Below are 21,687 nucleotides of genomic sequence, written 5' to 3' on the forward strand. Positions count from 1 at the left end.
AGGAGTAGTTTACTCTCCCCTGTTGTTGGCACTGCAGATATACCGCCTTTGCTGCCTTTTCAGGTCCGTTTTGGCTGCTGAGATTTTCGGAAATGCAGCTTCGGGCAGGAGGCGGAGCCTGGGAGGGCTCTCTATTGAAAGCTGCAGGGAGGGAGTTGTCAGCCAATGGAAGGAGAGGGAGGTGGAGCCGTTTGCTCACGTGCAGCGGAAGAGACGCTTGTTCCCGGGCGGCGCTCGCGGGAAGCTGCAGTTCCAGGCGGGGAGTGGCGAAGTTTGCGCGCGCGGGGTGGAGGAAGCCGCTTGTGCGGGAGTCCTTCCTGGCTGCAGTTCTTGGCGTCGGGTGCGAGGATGAGCGAGCAAGAGGAAGAAGCGTGATCTACAGAGGAGGTGAGCAACCCCCGGGGCCTGGCTTGACTGTTGAGGTTCTTCCTAGAGGAGTGTCGTTTGCAAAAGTTAAGAGTGCCTCACGCGCCCCGCTGGGAATTGTGGTGAAGCAGATTGAGGGTGCAACCCCGCGCAGCGTTGCTTAGCTGGGAGTCAGCGTTGTTAAACATGCAAGTAAACATCCTTAGTAAAAAGTTGCCGGCCAAATACCTCTGGAAAGCTTTACGTTGTAGAGAACACAGCGTGGTAGCACAGTAGTTAGTCATCCCGTTATTCTCCTACCTAAGCACCTGAGAGCCGTCTCTGAGGACTGAATATACGAATTGTTTATACACTGAAAGTGACTGAGCGCTTGGACATCTGCGCAAATAAGGGGTGAATGAAAAGACAGTTTATTTGCCCTGAAATCATGTCTGCATTGAGCGTTTTGCATTGGGGAGGGGGCGCATTGCTTAATTCTTTTGCTACTGTGCGCGACCTGGACCTGCCCTGAAGCACAATTAGAAACAGGAGCCCTGTATAGGTAGCAGCTTCTCCACCGCTCTCCAGGCCTGCAACATGGTGCCATTGCATGTACTTCATACTTATAACTAAAATTTATCTGCTGCTACATTACCTTTCATGGGAATTGGCGCTCGGGTGGCAAGAGTCCAGACCAGGGATGGAGAACCCCTTTCAGCCTGAGGGCCACATTCCCTTCTGGACAGCTTTCTACGGGTCACAGGCCAGCTGTGGGCAGGACTTGGAGGCAAAAGTGGTTGGAGCAAGGGATGTCACATTTACCGTAGGTTAGTTTTTACACTTTTATTCACACACCTCTTTGTCCCCAATTCATACAAACAAAATGCATTATCAGAGTTCAAGGACACCTTCCAGCCACACACCCCAGCCCCAAAAGGTGTGTGTGAAGTGATGGGTTTGACTTGGGAGAAACAGGTGTTGCCTGGGAAGAGATCCAAGCGCCAGACAGGCCTGGAGGGCCAGCTTCAGCCCCCAGGCTTGTTTCCTCACCTCAGTCTCTGGTCCAGACAAATCCCTTTCACAGGCTGCCAGAGGTGTCTCTTGCCAGGACAACAATCCATGCAGAAAATTCAGAGGAGGTAAGAGATCAACTCTTCCCCTTTCCCGGAGAACTTGCGGGAGTTGATTGAGTGCCGCTCCAGGCAAACTTCCCATGTGCCCCTTGAGCAAATGGACTAGTGGCACAGCCCCTGTCAGGATTTAACAGGCCTGATGCTTGCTGAGCATGTTCAGCGCTTTACTTTCTCATGATCCTGCCTCCCACTGCAACAATCCTCTACCCACTTTCTTGGGAGTAAGCACCATTCAACCCTATGGGATGGACTTCTGCATAGACATGTATGTTGTCAGTCCTACTTTGCAGGCAAGTTTCCCTAGCTGGACATTCTTGGGCTGGAGATAATTGATTGGGTTGTTTTTAATAGTTTTTAATAGTTGCCTGCGCTTTATTGTACAGTTGGTTTGATCAGGGATGCTAACAAAAAATATAACAGCGAGTGTATTGTAAACAGTGTTGAGAGCTTGTTACAGGGTTATAGATTTTAGCAAGCCAAGAAGTCTTGCTTCTCTCCCTTTTTACATAAAACTAGTGCTCCTCTTTGTGCCCTGTCCTGAGCAACACCAGCTGGACTTTCATAGTCCAGGCCCTTCCGTGTCTCCTAGGTTTGCCTGTCTCTCTTCTTCTTGTCATCCCTGTTGATGTAATGAAATTAGAATGAGTAGACTACTGAACCTGAGCCATTATGTAACCTATTCTGTGAGAATCAGAAAGCCCATATATGAGCTCACTCCCTTTTCTTGTAGGCGGATCAATCACAATATAACTGCTGCAAAGGGATTACCATACTTTTCTATCTACAAGACAAGGTTTTTTTACTCTAAAATTATGTTCAAAAACTTGCATTTTATACAAGGATAGTGAATGGGGTGGACAGGTGATTGGCTGCAGCTGTGAGCAGGAGCTGATCAGCAATGATTGTTGCCTGCTAGAAGGGCTGATTTGGATTGGCTGCTGCTTCTCTAATTGGGTTGGTGATTGGCTTCTGCAGCAAACACTGCTGTTGATTGGCTGTCGCTGCTGCGATTGGTTTTTGCTGAGGAAGGGTCTGTTTGCGATTGGCTGTTGCTGTGGCAAGTGGACAATTGTCTGCGGCCAGTGATTGTCAGCGTTGATGATGGTGTGAGTGAGCGATTTTTGGCAACACCCACCCCCCAAAAAAGCTGTAAAACTCTGGGCAATCTTCTGCAAAAAAAGGTCAACAACTCTGAGCCATCTCCCCCCCCTTTTCTTAAATTTGAGTAGATGGGGGAGTCTTAGATGGAATAATAATAATAATAATAATAATAATAATAATAATAATAATTTATTATTTATACCCCGCCCATCTGGCCGGGTCTCCCCAGCCACTCTGGGCGGTTTCCAACAAAAGAATAAAACACAATAATCTATTAAACATTAAAAGCCTCCCTGAACAGGGCTGCCTTCAGATGTCTTCTAAAAGTCTGGTAGTTGTTTTCCTTTTTGACATCTGTTGGGAGGGCGTTCCATAGGGTAGGCGCCACCACCGAGAAGGCCCTCTGCCTAGTTCCCTGCAACTTGGCTTCTCGCAACGAAGGAACCGCCGGAAGGCCCTCGGTGCTGGACCTCAGTGTCCGGGCAGAATGATGGAGGTGATGGAGTACAGTAATTCTAAGTTCCCATGTTGTGAAAGCTGTTTCCTGAAATAGAAGGAAATGGGGTCTCCTGAAGCAGCTAAGAGGATCCTCCCAGCGTGGATGACAAAGAGGGCGACTGAGCCAGCACAGCAAGCAGAGATGAAGCTAAAGAGAAGGAAGAAGGCAGCTTTGGCAAAGTAAGTTGCTTTTGTTTGTGTTTCTTTTAACCCAAGGAAGGAAGGTTGGGTTTCACTTTGGCCTCTACTTGGAAGTTTCTGTGGGGCTCAAAACCATGACCGTGAGGTTAAGAGCCTTGTGCTCTACCAACTGAGCTATCCCAGTCTTCCATCTATGTGTTTGACTTTGTCTGCATGTTGATGGGAGGGGCTGTAGCTCCATGTTATGGCAGAAGGTCCGAGGTTTTCTCCCTGGCATGTTGAGTTAGAGCTCGGAGAACCCCGAAACCCTGGAGATTTTGCTGCCAGCCAGTGTAGACAATACTACTCTAGATGGTCTGACGTAGTTTAGGACAGTTTCCTCTATAAAACATGGACTATCTTTTATGTTGGTCGCTCCCAAAGAAAGGCAGAATAACTGGCACGTTGGCAGTCTTGTCTTTGTTCCCTCCATCCTTAATGGGTTTGGAAAGCATTGCCTTATACACTTTGAACACGTTCAGGTTGTTGTGTGCCCAGTAATGGTGGGAGGGAGGGGACCACGGAATAGAACCTATTGCAGATTTTGGTGCCAATGTTGCTATGCCAACAGCACTGACCATGCCGATTCAGCTAGAAGCTTGCCTGCAGTCTTGTGTGAATTTGTGGGTGTCGGCTGTGCTGCTTGTGTGTTCCAGTTGCTCGTAAATGTTTCGGTGCAGAAACAGTCTGGTCCAGTCCCATCTCACCTGCTCCATTCTAGGTTTTCATTCGTTAAGTTTATAAGCTCCCCACACCACCCAACGCACATACATTTCCTTTCTAAATTCTGTTACCAAACAATAGTGCTACTGTGCATTTATGGTTGATTTCAGCCTTATCTCTAAATGGCAAACACCATCTGGTTGCAGAAAATAAAGTTTTGGTGTGTATGCGCATGTACTTTCCAAACTATCTTGTCTGGTTTTTAGATTTCATGGAACATTTTTTTGCTGTTGCAGATTTGAGACTATCTATTGTATGAATGAAGCTGAGCTAGTAGATGCAGCTCTTTGCATTATGGCCGAGGTGAGCACTTAGGGGCATGTTATCCCAGTTGTGGGTATTTGCACCTTCACTCCATCTGATGATTTTTGGTTGACCCTCTTCCGTTAATCCTTCTCTCAGTAGAACTGGCAGAGAATTACATTGTGACTGAAACGTAGTTTATATTTGCTGTGCCCCCTTCTCTGAGAAACACAGCAGTGGCTCCAGCGTGTTTCTTTGGCCATGGAGAATCACTTGCAATTTTGAAGACGGACCAGGATTTTGAATGGACTCATCATTCATAATGAGCATGTATTCCTACCGGTACTTCCCTGGGCTGGACATAAAAATGATGCATTTATTCATTGTTTGGCAACTGTACCTGAAGACGGGAGTGAATAAACTTTTTTGACCTCCACTTTTAGCTCCCTGCCCTTTTGCAGGCCAACTTTGACAGGGGAGTGTAGCCACCCACCTGTCACCATTATTTTTGAAAATATTTGTAATAACATATTGACCATGTCAGTTGATGCCTAGGGAAGGTCAATTTTGCTTTCTGTAGTGTTTAGGTATGCTATAGTTCCCTGCAGGTAACACTTTTGCACACCTGAACTAAACAAGATTGATCGCCCCCTTCTATCCACTGTTGTGCAGGGAGGTCAATCCTAGTTTCAGCTGCAAAAGCAGCTGATCTAGCTGCAGCTTCAACTCTCCTGCACTGGACATCAGATGTGGTTTAGGGAAAATGGCCTGGTGGTCCAAATTTGGCCCACGTGGTGGATGGAGGTTCTCTAAGAAATTGCTACCTAGCATGCAAAAATGTGTACTTAACATTATTCTTTTATTTGCTAGAATTGCAAGGCCAAGGAAGCAGAGACAACTTCGTCAGAAGATGAGTCCCAAGAGCCTCAGCAAGTGCTGGAAAATCCTCTCTGCGGTTCAGTTAGTGGCAGCCACCAAGGCAGAAGAACTCCCAGTGTTGGAGCCAAACCCCCAAAGGAGTTGAAGGCTTTAGGCTGCAGTGAGAAGACTAAATCTGAAGAGGAGGAGGATGCCTTAAAATATGTCCGGGAGATCTTCTTTACTTAACTTTAAAGCATAAGCGGATAATGCCTTATTTGAGACTGTGGCAATTTGGACACATGAAAGTCACGAGGATCGGTTGCCCATCCCTGTTCTGTAAAGGATTGCTAAGATAATGTTGGTGAAGCACTTAAAAAAAGTTTTTTTTTAAAGGGGGATACAGAACTGGTAGATAAGATAAAATGCCTCCAATTGATATTTGTTCTGTTTTTAATAAGTCACACCGAGTAGTGTTTAACAAAACTTTAATTTCAATATCTCTTGTATAAGTAACAAAACTTGGGTTTGGCCACAACACACTTGAAAAACTGTTCTTTGGCTACAATTGTATGTTAAGTTTCCCAAATGCTTTGTTTACACTTAATAGGAACTGAAGGAAAAGAAAAACCTCCCAGCATCACATAGCAATATGGCTACGCATCAGCATATATATAATTTAGAGAATGCTCCCCACTTTTATCAGTCACTATCAGTATTCTCATAATAGCAGCAGCAGCAGCTAGGTGTCTGCAACGTGTGTTCAAACCATATAAACGAATTATTTTGCAAACTAAATACAAAGGAAACCAGGAATCTTGCACATGGCAGAGATGGGGGGGGGGGCTGTGACCCTGGAGTAAGATTCCCATAGTCCCTCCTAGGACTGGTGGGAGCTGGCAGTCCCAACAGCATCAGGAGGGCTGCAAGGTCCCCACCCCAAGCATAAAAGCAGCAGCCCTGTGCACTGTTACGTTTGATTGATGGCATGAATAAATGGAATATTAGCAGCCATCTGTACACAGGGAAGTGAAGTAATTCTGGCTCCTGTTCATTGAACCTGTCTTTGGTTGAAAGCTAGAAAATACACAACCACGTCCAACTTTCAGCGCCTTTGATCAATACAAAAGTTGTAAAAGAACACTGTATATCACTTTTTTGAAAAAAAACAAAACCCAAAACTTGTGCAACATTAGCATGGTAGTGGTAGAACAGCATGCTACAGTGGTAGTCTCAGCAGGGATGAAGGTGCCTCTTGCTCTGATGAGGACCACTCCCCCCTCAAGTTTTTGCTCTCATTACGAGTTTGGAGAAAAGCAGCAGGAGGATAAGTCTCTTCAAAGCAGTGAGTGACTCATGCTGTACTTTCTCTAAACCTCAGCACAGATGAGAAAACTGTTTTGCATATGCCAGAGGATGGGGCAATTGATGACCACAAATAATGACTAGGCTTGTAAGTCAAAAAAATGACTTGAGAGATACCTGTACTACTAAGTTTATCTTCTATTGGTAATTTTTTTTCTAAACAGTTTGGATGCCCAGCAAAATTTCAATACTGCCAAGCAGCAGTTAGCTACTGCTGACTTTTAAAGAGCCATGTATTGATCACACCTAAATGAGTGCTTGATTGAAGAAGGCACCAATCATGCAATCTCTCCCTCCCTCCCCCGGCACTTAATAAGATAAAGAGAGAAATATCTGTGTGCTGGGAGTGCCAACGCTTCCCCCCAACATGCTCATCATTCATGTGAGGGCTGGAAAGGCATCAGGGTCACTGGATCCACTTATCTTTTAAATCCACTACAGCATTTGGTACCCCCAGGCAGGAACTTCACATATTTACACAGGAAAGATTTGTCCTTTGGGTAGAACATCCTTGCGATGTGCAAGGAACAGGACAATAAAGATCAAGTGGAGTAGCATCAAAATGTGAGCCCCAGCTAGGGCTACAAAAACCTCTCCAAATTCAGAGACCCTTATCCATGGCTCAGTGTGGAAGATGAACAAAGCGAGACCAACGGGCAACACCAAGCTGCTAATGGCCAAAAGGATGCAGGCCAGTTTGAATCCATCTCTGTCTTTCAAGCACAGGGCTTGCAAAACAACAGTGGCAACAAAGAGGCACAAGACTGGCGTAGAATACACACAGACCCTTGACAACACCAGTGCAACGTTGTTGATGCCCACCTCCTCCAAGTTCTTGAAGCATTCCAGTTTTTCTGCTTCCTGGTCCCACAAGCAGAAGTTGTAGAAGCCAATTTTTTTGGTGGGAGAGTCCACAATATCCCCAGCTTTCCAGATGAGGGCATAAAGCAGCAGAGCTACATAGCCAATTGCCAAGAAGAGATTATTCAGGTAGAAAAGCCATGGGCCAAACCTTGGCCACTGCAGACTAGTGCTGGGCTTAGCGATGTCTTTCGAGCATTTCTGTTGTATTTTCATCCTGGCCACCTGGTAGGAGAAAAATCACAAGTTTCAGTTTCAAGGGGTCAAATCCCCACTTAGCCTAGCCCCAAAGCCCACTTGGTGATATTAGGCCAGTCATATTCTCCGCCCGAGAGGATAAATAGCACAGAAAGGTGGAAAGACCATGTATGCCACCCAGAGCTTTTTAAAAGATAAAACATGCAGCTGGTTAATATATGTAAGTGTAGGGACAGTCTGGATTGACAGGTGTATGAAGTGCAGGAGGTATGCTAGTTACAGACTCTCTAAAAACAATAGGAGTAGGGAAAACAGGAAGAAGCTTTATAGTCACAGCCTCCCAGCAAGTTCCCCCCCCCAAACAAGAGAGTTGAGTTTCAAGGGGGTGGGCATCCCGGAAAACTTAGGCAATCCCATCCACCACCGACCCCGAATGTGTTTTTAAGTATACGCAATTTTGGCTTTGTGTGCTATCCCTGTAATCGCCTGTAATCGATAACTCGGGATTCAACATTGAGAGGTTCTGTGCACAACTTATCTTTACAGTGCTCAGCAGCATTTCCTGGTGGAGGGTGGTGGTTGTATGACGGGAACACCAGCTGGTGATTTAGCTTTCAAACAGCTACAAAAATGCTGCTACTGCAAGGAGTTCTTTCATTAACACCGGGAGTGGTGGGGAGATACATGCAACATTCAAATGTTCCTGTTGCCACTGATGACATGGGTGCTATTGAATAGGAATGGGGGGGGGCATATTCCACTGCTTGCAGACTACAGTAATGGATGTGACGACATGTTGCCTTTTCCCAGCACTAAGATTAATGTGGTTTAAATGGGAAGGGCGAGGTGAGCAGCGTGGGTGCAAAATCCTGCAAAAAGCACCCCTACCTTGAACTGTGTGTGGGACCCTACAAAGTTATTCATGGGGATTGATGCAAAAGGATGCTTTTACTTCCAGTTGCAAAACATTTAAGTGACATTTGGTACATAAGGTACCAGAGTAATTTAAGACTGCTGTGACTAAGAAAAGGATTACAAAATCGAACTCATTGGCCTCGTTTGCATGCAAGGCTCTCTTGGGATTTTGAGAACGTGTCATGGATATCAGTCACAGGACAGCTGCTGTGGGGGCATGACATCACAAAATGCCTCTTGTGGGAGCATGACTTACTACAAACTGGCCATTGTATCTAAAAGAATGTAAAAAGGCAGGACCAGAAAATGGTACAGGTATGTCCCATCTATCAATGGGAAACAGACACCTATATCAGCCATCACAGTGAAAAGCTTATTTGTATCTCCTCTGTTCAGAACGGAAGGGATGGTAGGTGTCCAATCCTGTCATCCAGTGAAAATGGGGCCATGTTTAAAGAGGAACTGCTGGAAATACTGGTGCCTGCGAATGCAATGCTGATGACCCATCTGGGAAGCAATGGTTTGTTTAACTTAGTTGCCCTGCAGATGACTGAACAAACCATGGCTTGTTTCTTCAAAGGTTGGCTTATTTTTGGCTGCTTTTGCCTTGTGAGTAGCCAAACAACCCATGGTTAAAGCAAGGCGCTGGCTTCCCACACACCGCCGAGTCATAGCTAATATTTAATACACCATAGTTTAACAAACCATGGCTTAGTGTTATACAAATCAGGCCAATGTGTACTTGTCGCTTTTGCAACATCCTTTCTAAGGTTTCACTCCAGGCTAACATGATCTGGCTGGAATTTTGAAAACTGACACACATCAGGCTTCACTGTGGAAGAAAATTAAGAGCAACTATTGTCCTATTGCTCCAGATATTTTCCCTCAGTTACTCATTTATGCTGGGTGAAGAAGTCATAATCTCTATTACTTAGTACTGTCACATAGCACAATTTTTCTCTGAACAGGATAAAATTGACAAAGCTTTTGAAGATCAACAATTCATTTTTTTTTAGTAAATTGTCTTATAAGGCACCTTTGTCTGTGACTGTTGTACAAGCCAATTTGGTACCTCAAATTCAAAAGCTAAGGTGTGGATTTTAAATGATATCCTATCCTGTGGTATCAGTATCATTTTATGCTATGCTGTGGTAAAAATATACATTATATATCTGGAAATCTGATACCCTTCACGTCTCTTTCTTCTGCTTGCTGATAGAAGCAGCACTGGTTGCAACTTCTACACAATAGACATGATACTGGCAGCTATATTCTAGTAAAGTTTTACTCATACTAGTTGTCAATGTAATGCTACTAGATGCTTGCCTCCCCACCCCCACTACTAAAATGGGGAGTACTTTACACAGACCATCTAATCCAGGCATCCCCAAACTTCAGCCCTCCAGATGTTTTGGACTACAATTCCCATCTTCCCCGACCACTGGTCCTGTTAGCTAGGGACCATGGGAGTTGTAGGCCAAAACATCTGGAGGGCCGCAGTTTGGGGATGCCTGATCTAATCTATACATTACAGCAACAAACTGTGCAAGACCATCCTTTATCTGGAATCACTAGATAAAGACTGAAGTGGAGGAGGAAACAAGAGGATGACCAATACTCACCTTTTATAAGACACAACTAGTTCTAACCAGTACACAGCAACCAGCAGATCAAGGCCTCCTCCTCAATGCCTGGAATGCATCATTGTGCCACCTATGGAAAATGAGATTTCACCATGTCATCATCTGCTCAAAGTTTGAGTTGGCCGCAACATTTAATGCTGCTACTACTGCTGCTGCACTGGCAGCCAGAATGATACCATTATGGCATGGGAAATTCTAAATAACACCCCTCCTGCAGGCATATGTTAGCGAGAAAGGAAAGAAGCATATTTTAATTGACACAGTAACATAAGGGCAGGATCCAGGCAATACACAGCAATTTGAGGTTTCACTGGTTTCCATGGGCGACATTTAATGTGCCTCACATTCCCACTGAAATAAATGGGAATTAAAGGAGTCCCATTTGGCTGGATTGCATGATTGGAACTGAGCTAGAAGGGTGGATGCACCCTCCCAAGTTCCTCCCAATACCTAAGGGGAAACTCCATGTTCAGAGGCAGTAAATCTTTGATGTTCAGATTCTGGGAGGATAAGATGCTCTCTGCCCAATATGTGGGCTGGCCACTGTTGGAAACAGGATACTTAATTAAACCAAACATTTAATCTGATTCAGCAAGGCTCTTCTTGTGCACATACACTTTTTTGTTTTTGTTTTTGGGGAGGAAGCAAACTCATCAGTCTTAGCCAATACGAACACACACTTGTGCTATATACGAACTAGTAGCTTTCTAGATTTCTGTATGATTCCTTCCAAAGAATTATTTGATTTTTGGCTATCATCCAAATGCCCTTTAATGCCACCACCTTGTTGCAGAGGAAATTAAGAAATTTTCACAAACTGTGTCATTATTACTTAGCAGCTACTCACTTCCATTTTCAACTCCTTTCCCACAAGTTAACTTGCTTTATCAGCTGGAAAAATGAGTGAGCAATATTTGCTTCCCTTTCCTTTGCAGAAGCCAAACAGATGCCAGTTAAGCCTGGGTGTATACAAAAATAGGTTTTTGTTTTGGTTGCTGCTTAAGATTGCGACATTATGCTGCTCATTTTTCATTTGGATTCTGTACTTAAAGCTGGAATGTTTTTTTGTCCCCAACTCACTAGTTTCTTTGTTATTACTATAAGGTTTTAAAAAATTGACAGTAGAGTTGTAGAGCCCAAGGGTCATCTAGTCAAATCCCCTGCAATGCAGGAATCTCAACTAAATTATACATGATGTAAAAAGCAAGATCTGCAGAAGTCTCTGTAGGCAAGAGAACCTTTGATTTACACTACAGTATTTAACGTTGGATCAGGGTGGATAAAAATCAATGATTTAAAAATAAAAAGCTTTTGGATGAAAAAATCTTTCTAAAGATAGTTTTCTATTTAAGTTACATTATAATCCAAAGGCTATTCATCAGGAAAAGGATTTGTTTTAAGTTTTTCATGTGTGCTGAAACTCAGTCTAAGTTGGGGTTGTTGTTTTTTTTAAAAAAAGTTTAACCACACCAGTTAACAAACATGGAAGTTAAATAAATTGTTTAAATTGTTATTAAGGAAATGATTATTTTTCTCCTTCCAATAAAGTACAGCAGAAAAGTTGTTATAGTCAATTCCAATAAAGTACTTCCAATAAAGTACAGCAGAACAGTTAACTTACTAAAGCTCACAATAATTTCATTATTACAGTCATACCTCGACATCTGAATGACTCGACTTCCGAAGGTTTCGACTTCGGAAGTCGACAACCCCGGAAGTCTTTTCGGCACACGCGGTCTGCGCATGCGCAGAAGTGCACAAATCTTCGCGCATGCGCAGAACGGGCGCTTCAACTTCCAAAGACTCCGACATACGAAGAACGGATCGTCTTCATAAGTCGAGGTACCACTGTATCTGTCTATGTATTTCTAATAGTATAACCAAATCAGTAATTTTTGATATAACTGTAAAAACTACTCTGAAAACTTATTATTCCAAAAATAAGTTGCAAATTTTGGTTGTAAATATTAAGATTATACCAGCAGGAATGTCTTCCTGTAAAAAATAATAATATTTAAATCAAGTCTTACTGACTAGTGATTTAAATCGATTTGATTTAAATCAAATCCACCCTGCGTTGGATATATACTTTGCTTCAACACTAAAAGAAGTTTTTAATCAGTCATTCTAAACACAATAACACAACCAGCACACAAATCAAGGTGACAGATTTAAATCTGGACAGTCGGGTATCAGCTGAACAGCAGGCAAAAGATCACTGAGCTGCATTTGAAGTACAGTACTGGGGAAAGAAACCTTTGCTAGAACAAGAGTCGTCTTCTTCTTTGGTGATTACTTGTAGCCGAGTATGATTGTCTTCCAGAAACACGGTCTTAACAGTGAGTCTATAACTGACTGCAGAGGCCAAATCTGGATCCACACGTCCTTCCACAGTGGGGACATAGGTTTCTGGGCAGGAGTTGATCAGTTTGCCAAAGGTGCCTTCCTTTTAGCACGTTTTTTTCCAGAGTGCTGGGCAAGGGAAGGTTGAAGCTTCCTCCCTGTGTGTTGTCCCATGGCCAAAATATAGCTGCTCCTGAAAACCTTAGTAATGCAGGAACAGCAGGGTTACCCCAGGGCAGCAGGAAAGGCAGAACAGCCAAGGGCCACACGCAACCCCAAAGTTGCCCTGTTGTGCTGCCATCTTCATAGGAGGACCATACAGAGGGCCTTTATTGCTTGAGGATTGCTGCTTGCCTTCTTGTGACGTTTGATCTGGTTTGGAAATACTAGAAGCAAGCACCTTCCACCCACTGTTCCTTTGACCTGGCCACTCACTCCTTTCAACCTTTTCACTCTCCCTTCAAACATGTACCGTATATTCTTGCGTATAAGATAACTGGGCGTGTAAGACGACCCCCAACTTTTCCAGGGGATATACTCGCCGTATAAGAAATACGACCCGATGTATAAGACGACCCCCGACTTGAGAAGATTTTCCTGTGTTAAAAAGTAGTCTTATAGGCAGGAATATACAGTATTTGCAATTTTGCTTGTACAAACCTGTGTGTGCTTACTTGGGAGTAAAGGTCCACTAAACAGGGACCCTACTTTTGAGTAACCATGCTCTACAAATCTCATAAACACAGCAAACAATTTTATATGCATTTTATCTTGATAAAACAGTAAAATAAATTTGGATTTGGTAAGAAAGTTGGTGTTGCATACATTTCCATTTCCCCCCATGGTTTCCCCCTTCAGGGATTAAACATTTCTGGAAATTTAATATATATGTGTGTGTAATGAGGCTTATCCTAAGGTTAAGTGTGCATCAGGATAACAGCTTAAGTACATGAGACAGTTTCACAGCATTCAAAAACACTGTTTAAAAATACATAGCAATGCTCAATCCCCTAAGATAGCCTGATGTCAGAAAGGACAGCAGAGAGAGAAGATGAAGGGGAGCAGATGCAAAAGAGGAGTTTTATCTACACTGGCACTAGCAGAGTAAATATTTCAAGATGATTCATTAAGTTACAAAACAGAACATGGTTTAAACACTAATATCAAGCAAACACCTCACGTTAACAAACACAGAAACAATGCCTAACAATAAAATGCAAAACATACCATTACCCCTCTATACCATTACCCCTCCAGGCGGGAGGCAGGTAAAAGCAAGTGTTGAAATTCTGAATATCTGAACTGTTTTCTATAGGGCAACAGCAATCACTCCTTCAGAGAACACAAACAGATGGAAACAGTAGTTTCCAACGCCTGGACTGTACAGCACTGTAGACTGCGTTTTTGTCCAATTGGCTAGTTGCTTTCCTATCTAAATGTCAATCACTGCTACCACTTCGCTTATTGGCTAAAAACAGGAAAGGAGGGAACCAAACAAACCAGACTTTGCCCCATCGGTACCTCCAGCTCTACAAAGCCTGCAATAAACAATTTTTAAGCACTGAAATCTCAGCGTTCTGCCATTAGGGGTGGGAGGACTGATCCCCCCCCGTGCGGACGCCAGTGGGCTGGGCAAGACCACAGTCCCTAGGGAGATTGCGTGCATTTTTCCCAAAGACGGAGAGGGAGGAGAAATACTGTAAACAGGAATATTGTAAGGAGGAGATCGCGGCCAGGGGGCTTTGAAGACGAGACCCTCCTGCCAGGAGCAAATCATCACCTAAAATAACTACATAGATGGCTACTCACTTCGCAAGCTTTCAAATTCACCGAGGCACTTCGAGAGGCTGAATGTTAAGCAAAAGCAAAAGCAAAAGCAGAATCAGCTGGCTGGACTGCGCCAAGGGGAGGTACGAGGGAAAAGCTTAGAAGGAAAAGTTCGCTGAAAGGGGGGGTGGGGTGGAGCCAGGCGAAAATTAACGGGCAAGAGAGATAAGCAGGAAGGAGAACAATAGTGAGCCAGGGACGGGGAAGGAGGAAGTTTTGTCGAGAAAACAAAACAAGCCCGAAGTGAACGGAAGGCGGGGCGGGAGGCAAGTGGCTTAAGGGTACAGAGGGGGAAAGCGGGTTCTCCATCATGGAGAGCACGTGTTGCGGAGGGGCTAACAAGACAAGCCCTGTTGCTGGGCGGGTTAGTTTGGATGGCCACTGTTGTGATTGGACCCTTCCTGTTGCAGGGCTAATACTGATGTTGCGAGTTGTTGATTGACAGCCATAGCCTTTAAAACTCCAGGCACACATCGCGAGTCTGTCTTTTACTTTTGCTGTCTGCAAGGGATGTCTCACCTGCCCTCCCTCTTTTCGGGGTTTTGCGTCTGACCTTGCTATGCCTGTCACGGGTTGCCTGCCTTGGGGCAGGGTAGGAATTTTGCCCATTTATCTGATGCCATTGGGTTTTTGCCTACTGTCTAGCAAATCGTCATAGCTTGTAAGGTTGCTGTTAGGCATTGGTTAAAATTTGGTTGGTGGAGGGGTAAGGAATCAGCTGCGGATGTCAGTTCTGTCCCAGGGCGGGGGGGGGGGGACAGATAGATGGAACCAATGCCTAAGGAACCGCTCACATCGATTGTATTTAAATAAAGTTGTGGCCAAAATTATGCCCAAAACCTTAAACTGAAATTCTGTGTGATGTGTGAATTTATTTGGGGGGGGGGTGGTCTTGGGACCTCGTCACGCAAATGGGGATAGGCAGAAGCTGGAGACCTGCAGCAAGGGGAGTGGGCCTATTCCAGGATCTGTTCGGGAAGAGAACAGGAAAAACAAGACTCGGGGAAAGGTTCAAGCCTTCCTGAGGTTTTTTTCTCCGGGGTGGGGGTGAGCAAAGGCCAGGTGCAGAAAGAGGGTTTCCAAACTGACCTCCGGGAGGCGCTGTTCTCACCCGCCACCGCAAAAATGAGGCGCCCCGTCACTGAGCGACCAAATGCCCTCCCCAAACTTGGCCTCACCCCTCTTTTCCACCTCAGGGGGAGCAATTCGTGGCGGATATGGCTGGACACCGGCCCCAAGTGTATGGGAATGGGTGCGCCATGCTGCTTCCCACCCTCGGAAACCCTCGTCGCTCTTCAGGCCTTCCAGACGTTGGGTTGGGTTTAACGCCAAGCGTGTTCCAGAAGCAGCGTTTCCACGCGCTGCCGGAAAATAGCCGGACATGCTGGAAGCCAGCCCCCCCCCTCCCCGAAAACTATTTGCTGTCTTTTTATTATTTCCAATGCTTGGAAAAAAAACCTGCCCACCCGGCGTTGGAGAAAAGCGAGACCACCACTAAGCGAAAATCGACAGCAAATACACTAGTTGCTTCTCTTCCTCCAGAGTTGTGGGTAAACCTGCGCAAAGCGACACCGAAAAAGCCTCTCGAGTTGCCCAAAGTCGGAACGACGAGCTAACTGGTTGTCGTGAAACACTGGCGTGAATCTCCGCGTCCCCAATCCCAAATTATTCCTTTAAAAATTCTCAATGCTCTATAATAAAAAGAAAAGCGCAAGGAAGCGGGGATCAAAAAGGAAGAACATTTACTGTACTTGCTTGCGGAGCTCGGCGGTGGCGAGAAGCGCTGCCCTCCAGCGATCTAAACGCTTGTTTACTGTACTTGCTTGTTTTGAGAAAAAGCAATCACATGCCGCACTCTCAGCAGATTTCTCTTTCGTTTTCTGTCTGATTGGTCTTCTCACGGATAGGGAGCGTTTTCTGTTGCGCTCCGAGCTGCATGATCTATTTTTTGTGTGTGAAAGTTGACGACGTTTTACCTAGTTCTTGCGTCTCTACCTCCCGCTAATCTTATCAGGCGTTACCAATGAGCTTCATTTTAAGTCGATCAGGGATGCAAAACAAAGCTTCCCGCGGGGGGGGGGGCGGCTTTTTTTTAAAACGCAGCTGCACAACAGGCGGCGATAAGGGGTGATTTTTTTTTCCTGGAAATGGGAGGGTGTGCTTCTCATGCGGTTTCTTAAAAGCAACAAGAGCCTTTTCAGAAAACAAAACGGAAACCTTTCTGTAGAGATACACCGTGACATGGGCGTAGCCAGCGTTTTTGTTGGGAGGGGAGACTTTTGTTAGCGGGGGCAGAACTTCATAAGTACCGTGATAGCAAAGGGATGAACGCTTCATTAGAGTACAGTAGTAGCGAGTCCAAGTGCATGCGCAGAAGTAGCAGGCAAGTGCAAAATCTGACGTCGTCTCAGGGCTTTTATCCCCCGGCTGCTTGTTGTAGGGCACTTGAAACTGCCTCTGTAAGGCAGTCATAAAGTTACTTAGCAGCTGAGTATTGCTCAACCATAATATGGCCTGGTGGGTTGTTGCTAGAGTCATAATTTGGCCACTATCACATGGAAACATTATGCTGGTGCTCTCAAATTTATCCTAGTAATTCCAGACTCTTTCGGTGGTAACTGATTTATAATCAATACGGATTTATATGTGCTTAAAACACACACACACAAATACTCATCACATTGCACCTTCCTGTCATTTCATGCATGTTGCACACTCCTGTGTGGGATCTCAGTGCAATTCCTCATAATGGTATCAGAGTTGGCTCTTTTGAATTCATTGGTTTCATCAATGCAAATTTCAAAAAGTTTATTGTACCAATCTAAAAACAACAATCCACAGGTGTACCCAGGTTTCTTTGCTGCAGCAAGAGGATTGCAGCAAGGTGCTAAAATGCAGGGAGTGGGGGCATATCCTGTAAGAAGACTGGACCAGCACAGCTAACCACAGCATTGCAGTGCCCTGTAGCACTATGATGCACAACTGAATATGAAGCCCCTCACAATGCTAACAATGGGACATTTAGTCTGCTTTCCCTTCCTAACTACCCTAACTTTGTTGATGCAAAGTGGAGGTCAGGGCCAGCCCAACCATGAGGCCAGTTGAGGCAACAGCCTCAGGCAGCAAGATCCACAGGGGCAGCAGATCCCCATGTAGATTTTTATTCCCTTTTTCCTGATGTAGATCTTCACTCACCCCTTCTTCCCTGGTGGGGGAGCACCATTTTGTGGTTTGCCTGAGGTGCAAAAATACCAAATTGGGCTGACCCTGGTGGGGGTAACCAACATGGTGCTCGCTAGTTGTTGCGAGATGACAACCCCCATAATTCTTCATATCTAATATACAACTTGTGGGTGTTTAGTCCAATAACATATTGGCTGTCTCAGATTTAAAGTTAAGCTTAAGTCCAGGGAACCACTATCCCTACCACTATCAGCCCTTCTCTGTGACAGTCCTTCAGATATTTGAAGTGTGCTATCAACTTAAATCTTTTGAAATTATTTTGTTACCCACTTTGAGAAAAATGATATTTGCTAATCTTTTTTTTTTGTGAGTATACTTGATCCCCCCTACCTACTTTTTTCATACCAGCAAGCTTATAAAATTTATAGTTTTCCTAATTATTCTCTGTAAAAAGTAAGTTACCAAGTTTTAAAGCAGAAACAAAGAGTTTTTTGTACTACCTTAAGCACCCTAGTCTAGTGTTTGTGACAATAAATAATATAATGAAATTAAATGCAACTGCCATTGCAGCGCCAGCCTGTCCAATGTGCACAAGTATATGGCTTTTCAAAGCTTCTGTGCCTTTTGATAGAATTGTGCAGCTTTAGCCTATTAATCTGGGGATTGTGATGAATTCTCTTAAGATGGTTGGATGGCACCTGTACACCTCCTTCTCACAACTCCTGCAGCCAAGCTGGTGCCAAACTGATTTCCTTTGGACCACACATCAGCAATGCTAAGTGGGCTCTTTGTCATCTGGGTAGCTGAGGACCTCCATACACACCCTGGGGAGGTCACGTCATTGCTGAAAAGAGGTTTGACTTCACCCCCAGGGGCTCACTCCATTGTCTCTCAAGACAGATGGATACCAACAAGTGGGAGATCTTCCTTTAGTTTTGTAAAGGATAAATGTAGCCTGTGGATTCAGATTGGAACTATGGCACTGGGGAAAGGTACCGGTAGTTTTCATCCTTTACCCATGTCATTTTCCCAATTTACCCCATAGCTGGGGGTGGGATTCAGTATAAGTCTTGCATTATCCACCCCTCCCCCATTTTTAAGAGCAGCCAAATAGAACTATAAAACAGAAAATGAGAGGGAAATAATTAAAGTTTTATCTCCCCATTCCCTCTGGAACAGAAAATAAGGGTATACAGAACTCACATTACCGCTTACTTATTCAGTGTTCTCCCACTAATTTTTGAAGCTGCATTCACAACTTAAGCCACAATGCAAATTGATCCTGTAGTTTCTTAACAAATACTGTCAAGAAAATGCTGTTTGATGTGTTTTCCCCCTTAAACCAGCTTCAATCTGATTAGAAAATGGGGTGTTGAGTAAACAGTAATGTGAACCTACCCTAGCCGCTGTTGCTCAGGTGCAGATAAACACACAGATACAGATGATGGCTTAATGAACAGGAGTTCCAGGGGGGTTGCAGGGGTGGGTAAACCAAAAAGGTCCTGCGTGTCAGGGGATGACATCTTCCCGCTCTAGTGTGAATAACTTCGTGTGAATGCAGCTTGCTGCATTTCAAGCAACTAATGGGAATGTACCCTATGTATCAAAGTTAAAGGGCTACTTATCCACCCATACCCATCAGGAACCAATAAAATGGCTGAACCTACAAGAAGGAAACTTTTAATTAACATGTCTGGAACCTTTGCTAAAAGGGACTCACTTGTTAGTAGATACTATAGGCAGATCTTGGCCATTAGTAAGAGGATTGCTGGATAATACAGTGCTTGACTGGAACCTCCAATTTAATATCATTTTGATTAAGTGTAGAAAAGCAATTCCTGTGGATTATTTGTTATTTCTCTTTTTAGATCTAAGGCAAGATTGGATTATGATCCCCACTATGATTTTTTAATTTGTCTAATAGGTTTTAGTACTGAGAAACAGTACCCCAACCCTCCTTTTTCAGTTAATCATTTTGTTAAAATAGCATCAGTTTTAAAGCAAGTGAAATTCAAAAGTAAAATGACTAGATTTGCTTCCCTGTAAAATTTGCCAGCAATAAACATAAACAAACTAGTTCATATTTTGGTTCTGTTTTTATCTGTCACAGAAGCCCCATGGGTGATGTTCCAGCATATTTTTGTTTCCTGTGTTCCAAGCCTGCGCATGGCACAAGTGCTCTACAATGAAGATACTTTTTTTTTTTTGCATTTTCTCAGCACCACATCCAAGGAACTGAAGCAATAATTTCTGAAGATATCATTGCAGGTTGTACATCTGGATAGAGCCTTTGCAGTGGTATGCATTGGCTTGTTAGTTGCCTCAAAAGAAATGGCACCTGTTTCTAAGCGTGAAAGGAAATTCTCTCAGTTGTTGCTGAAAGGTCTTGCATCGAAGGCCTGTGATTTAGGCACTCACTTTTGCGTCTCTTTGAAAAAAACTTGCTCTCACTTTGGCACAGTAACTTTTTCACTGGCATTTTTGACCCAGTGTGCAGTAGAGATGTAGAAGTGGATGCTTCATCATCCTCACAGCGTTTCAGTAAAAGTGTCTTGTGGTTCTCTTTTGTATTCATTAGTGTAGCCAAGCGAGGTCTGCACAGATAAACAAAGGAAATTGGTCTCAGTCTCCCTCTCAGAAGGACAAATCCACTAAATTGTCATCCCAACCAGGCAGCCTCCATTTATTGTTTACATGTTACTTCTTAAACCAGCTTCTTCTCAAAGAACTATTTATATTACTATTTACTGGTTTCCAAGAACCAGTAAATCAGAATGTAAATCCTCAGGATGTTGCTGCTAAAATCTGTGGTTACTTGTTCCCTGGACTACTGTAATCTCAAGAGAAAATGTATGTGACGTGCTTTGAACACTCTAAAGTCACATATAAAGACTAATATGAACCTTCATCTTCCTGGCATGGTCTTCTGTTACTGTACTGAACCTTAGTTCAGTCAATCCAGAATGTGGGGTGCTACTAGGCTAATATAATCTTTATAAAAATCTAATCTAAATGCATACCTGCCAAGTTGCTGTCAGAGAAATAAGGGACCGGGCCGAAAATAGCAGACCGGAAGTAGCGCTGCCGCCATTTTGGAACTGGGCGGAGCATGCTCAGAAGTGACTTTTGATGCTGCTTTGCCCAGTTCCAAAATGGCCGCCGCGCCAGAAGTCGCACTGCAGCCATTTTGGAACTGGGCAGAGCAGCATCAAAAGTCGCTTCTGAGCATGCTCCGCCCAGTTCCAAAATGGCTGCCGTGCCAGAATAAACCGGGGAAAAACAAAAAAAAATCCGTTTTTTCAGCTAGGAACAGCTGGAAAAACGGGGATTTCCCAGGGAAAATGGGAGACTTGGCAGCTATGTCTAAATGTACCATCACCAAAGTGTTTCTTGAACCACCACTGCCTTACCTTTTCTGTGCCTTCTTGTAAGGTAACCCACATCTGCCTATATGTAAATACTCATTTATAAAAAAAGACCCCGTGTTGCCAAAAGGTGGGGTAAAGGGGGAACACCTGTAAAGGTAAAGGGACCCCTGACCATCAGGTCCAGTCGTGACCGACTCTGGGGTTGCGGTGCTCATCTCGCGTTATTGGCCGAGGGAGCTGGCATACAGCTTCCAGGTCATGTGGCCAGCATGACAAAGCAGCTTCTGGTGAACCAGAGCAGCACACGGAAACGCTGTTTACCTTCCCGCTGTAGCAGTACCTATTTATCTACTTGCACTTTAACGTGCTTTTGAACTGCTAGGTCAGAAGCAGGGACCAAGCAACAGGAGCTCACCCCGTCACGGGGATTCGAACCGCCGACTTTCTGATCAGCAAGCCCTAGGCTCTGTGGTTTAACCCACAGCGCCACCCGCGTTTATAAAAACCCCGTGTTGCCAAAAGGTGGTGTAAAGGGGGAACACCTGTACTAGGCCCAATTTCTGGTGTTTTGGAATACATTGTCAGCAATATGCTGAGGACACACAGCTCTCCTACGCCTTTACATCTGCAGGTGTGGCAGTGGATGTGCTGGACCAATGTCTTGCCTTGGTTATGGACTGGATGGATGGGAAGTGACCTGCTCTTTATGGGGTTACATTACCCTAGAAGGAGCTGGTATGTAGCTTGGGGAAACTTCTGGATTCATTGCCATCACTTGAAGCTCAGTGGCCTCTGTGGTGCAGAGCGCCTTCTATCAGCTGGTGGCCCAACTATGCCCGTATCTGGATAGGAATAACTTAACTTCTGTTGTCTAAGCATTGGTAACCTCTCGGAGTGAGATTA

The 21,687-nt window shown here is 44.4% G+C and overlaps 3 protein-coding genes across 7 annotated transcripts in view; 1 reads left to right on the top strand and 2 right to left on the bottom strand.

Moving 5' to 3' along the window:
- The first annotated feature begins 217 nt into the window (after positions 1 to 217).
- Positions 218 to 6,312, top strand: CYREN (cell cycle regulator of NHEJ). 2 transcript variants are annotated; one of them, XM_035128177.2, is made up of 4 exons: positions 218 to 387; positions 3,133 to 3,257; positions 4,217 to 4,283; positions 5,094 to 6,312. In XM_035128177.2, the coding sequence occupies exons 2-4, from the start codon at positions 3,139 to 3,141 to the stop codon at positions 5,328 to 5,330; spliced, it is 423 nt and encodes a 140-aa protein (XP_034984068.1). In that variant the 5' UTR covers positions 218 to 387; positions 3,133 to 3,138; the 3' UTR covers positions 5,331 to 6,312. The 2 variants fall into 2 exon arrangements, with proteins under 2 accessions (XP_034984068.1, XP_034984069.1); XM_035128178.2 differs by lacking the exon at positions 218 to 387 and adding an exon at positions 1,497 to 2,271.
- TMEM140 (transmembrane protein 140) lies at positions 5,553 to 16,285 on the bottom strand. Of its 4 annotated transcripts, none has more exons than XM_035128170.2 (3): positions 15,985 to 16,285; positions 10,043 to 10,133; positions 5,553 to 7,532 (listed from the first exon to the last, which is right to left on the bottom strand). In XM_035128170.2, exon 3 carries the CDS (start codon positions 7,521 to 7,523, stop codon positions 6,921 to 6,923), a length of 603 nt encoding a protein of 200 aa, XP_034984061.1. In that variant the 5' UTR covers positions 7,524 to 7,532; positions 10,043 to 10,133; positions 15,985 to 16,285; the 3' UTR covers positions 5,553 to 6,920. The 4 variants fall into 4 exon arrangements, with proteins under 4 accessions (XP_034984061.1, XP_034984064.1, XP_034984062.1 ...); XM_035128173.2 differs by having other exon boundaries at positions 15,980 to 16,285; XM_035128171.2 differs by lacking the exon at positions 15,985 to 16,285 and adding an exon at positions 14,216 to 14,953.
- A 2,306-nt stretch (positions 16,286 to 18,591) lies between these two features.
- The window catches only part of AGBL3 (AGBL carboxypeptidase 3), a 36,395-nt gene continuing 33,299 nt past the window's right edge, over positions 18,592 to 21,687 (bottom strand). The window contains exon 23 of the mRNA XM_035128513.2: positions 18,592 to 20,010. Within this exon, the coding sequence (XP_034984404.1) occupies positions 19,761 to 20,010 (250 nt within the window). The 3' untranslated portion in view covers positions 18,592 to 19,760. The remainder of the gene's footprint in view (positions 20,011 to 21,687) is intronic.

Source organism: Zootoca vivipara, chromosome 10 (assembly GCF_963506605.1).
Source record: "Zootoca vivipara chromosome 10, rZooViv1.1, whole genome shotgun sequence".
Classification (NCBI taxonomy): domain Eukaryota; kingdom Metazoa; phylum Chordata; class Lepidosauria; order Squamata; family Lacertidae; genus Zootoca; species Zootoca vivipara.

Excerpts from the sequence above, each read along its gene's own strand:
- TMEM140 (XM_035128170.2), bottom strand. The coding sequence starts at position 7,523 with ATGAAAATACAACAGAAATGCTCGAAAGACATCGCTAAGCCCAGCACT.
- CYREN (XM_035128177.2), top strand. The coding sequence starts at position 3,139 with ATGGGGTCTCCTGAAGCAGCTAAGAGGATCCTCCCAGCGTGGATGACA. Across the intron at positions 3,258-4,216 it reads AAGAAGGCAGCTTTGGCAAA|ATTTGAGACTATCTATTGTA; the intron begins GTAAGTTGCTTT and ends TTGCTGTTGCAG. Across the intron at positions 4,284-5,093 it reads CTCTTTGCATTATGGCCGAG|AATTGCAAGGCCAAGGAAGC; the intron begins GTGAGCACTTAG and ends TTTATTTGCTAG.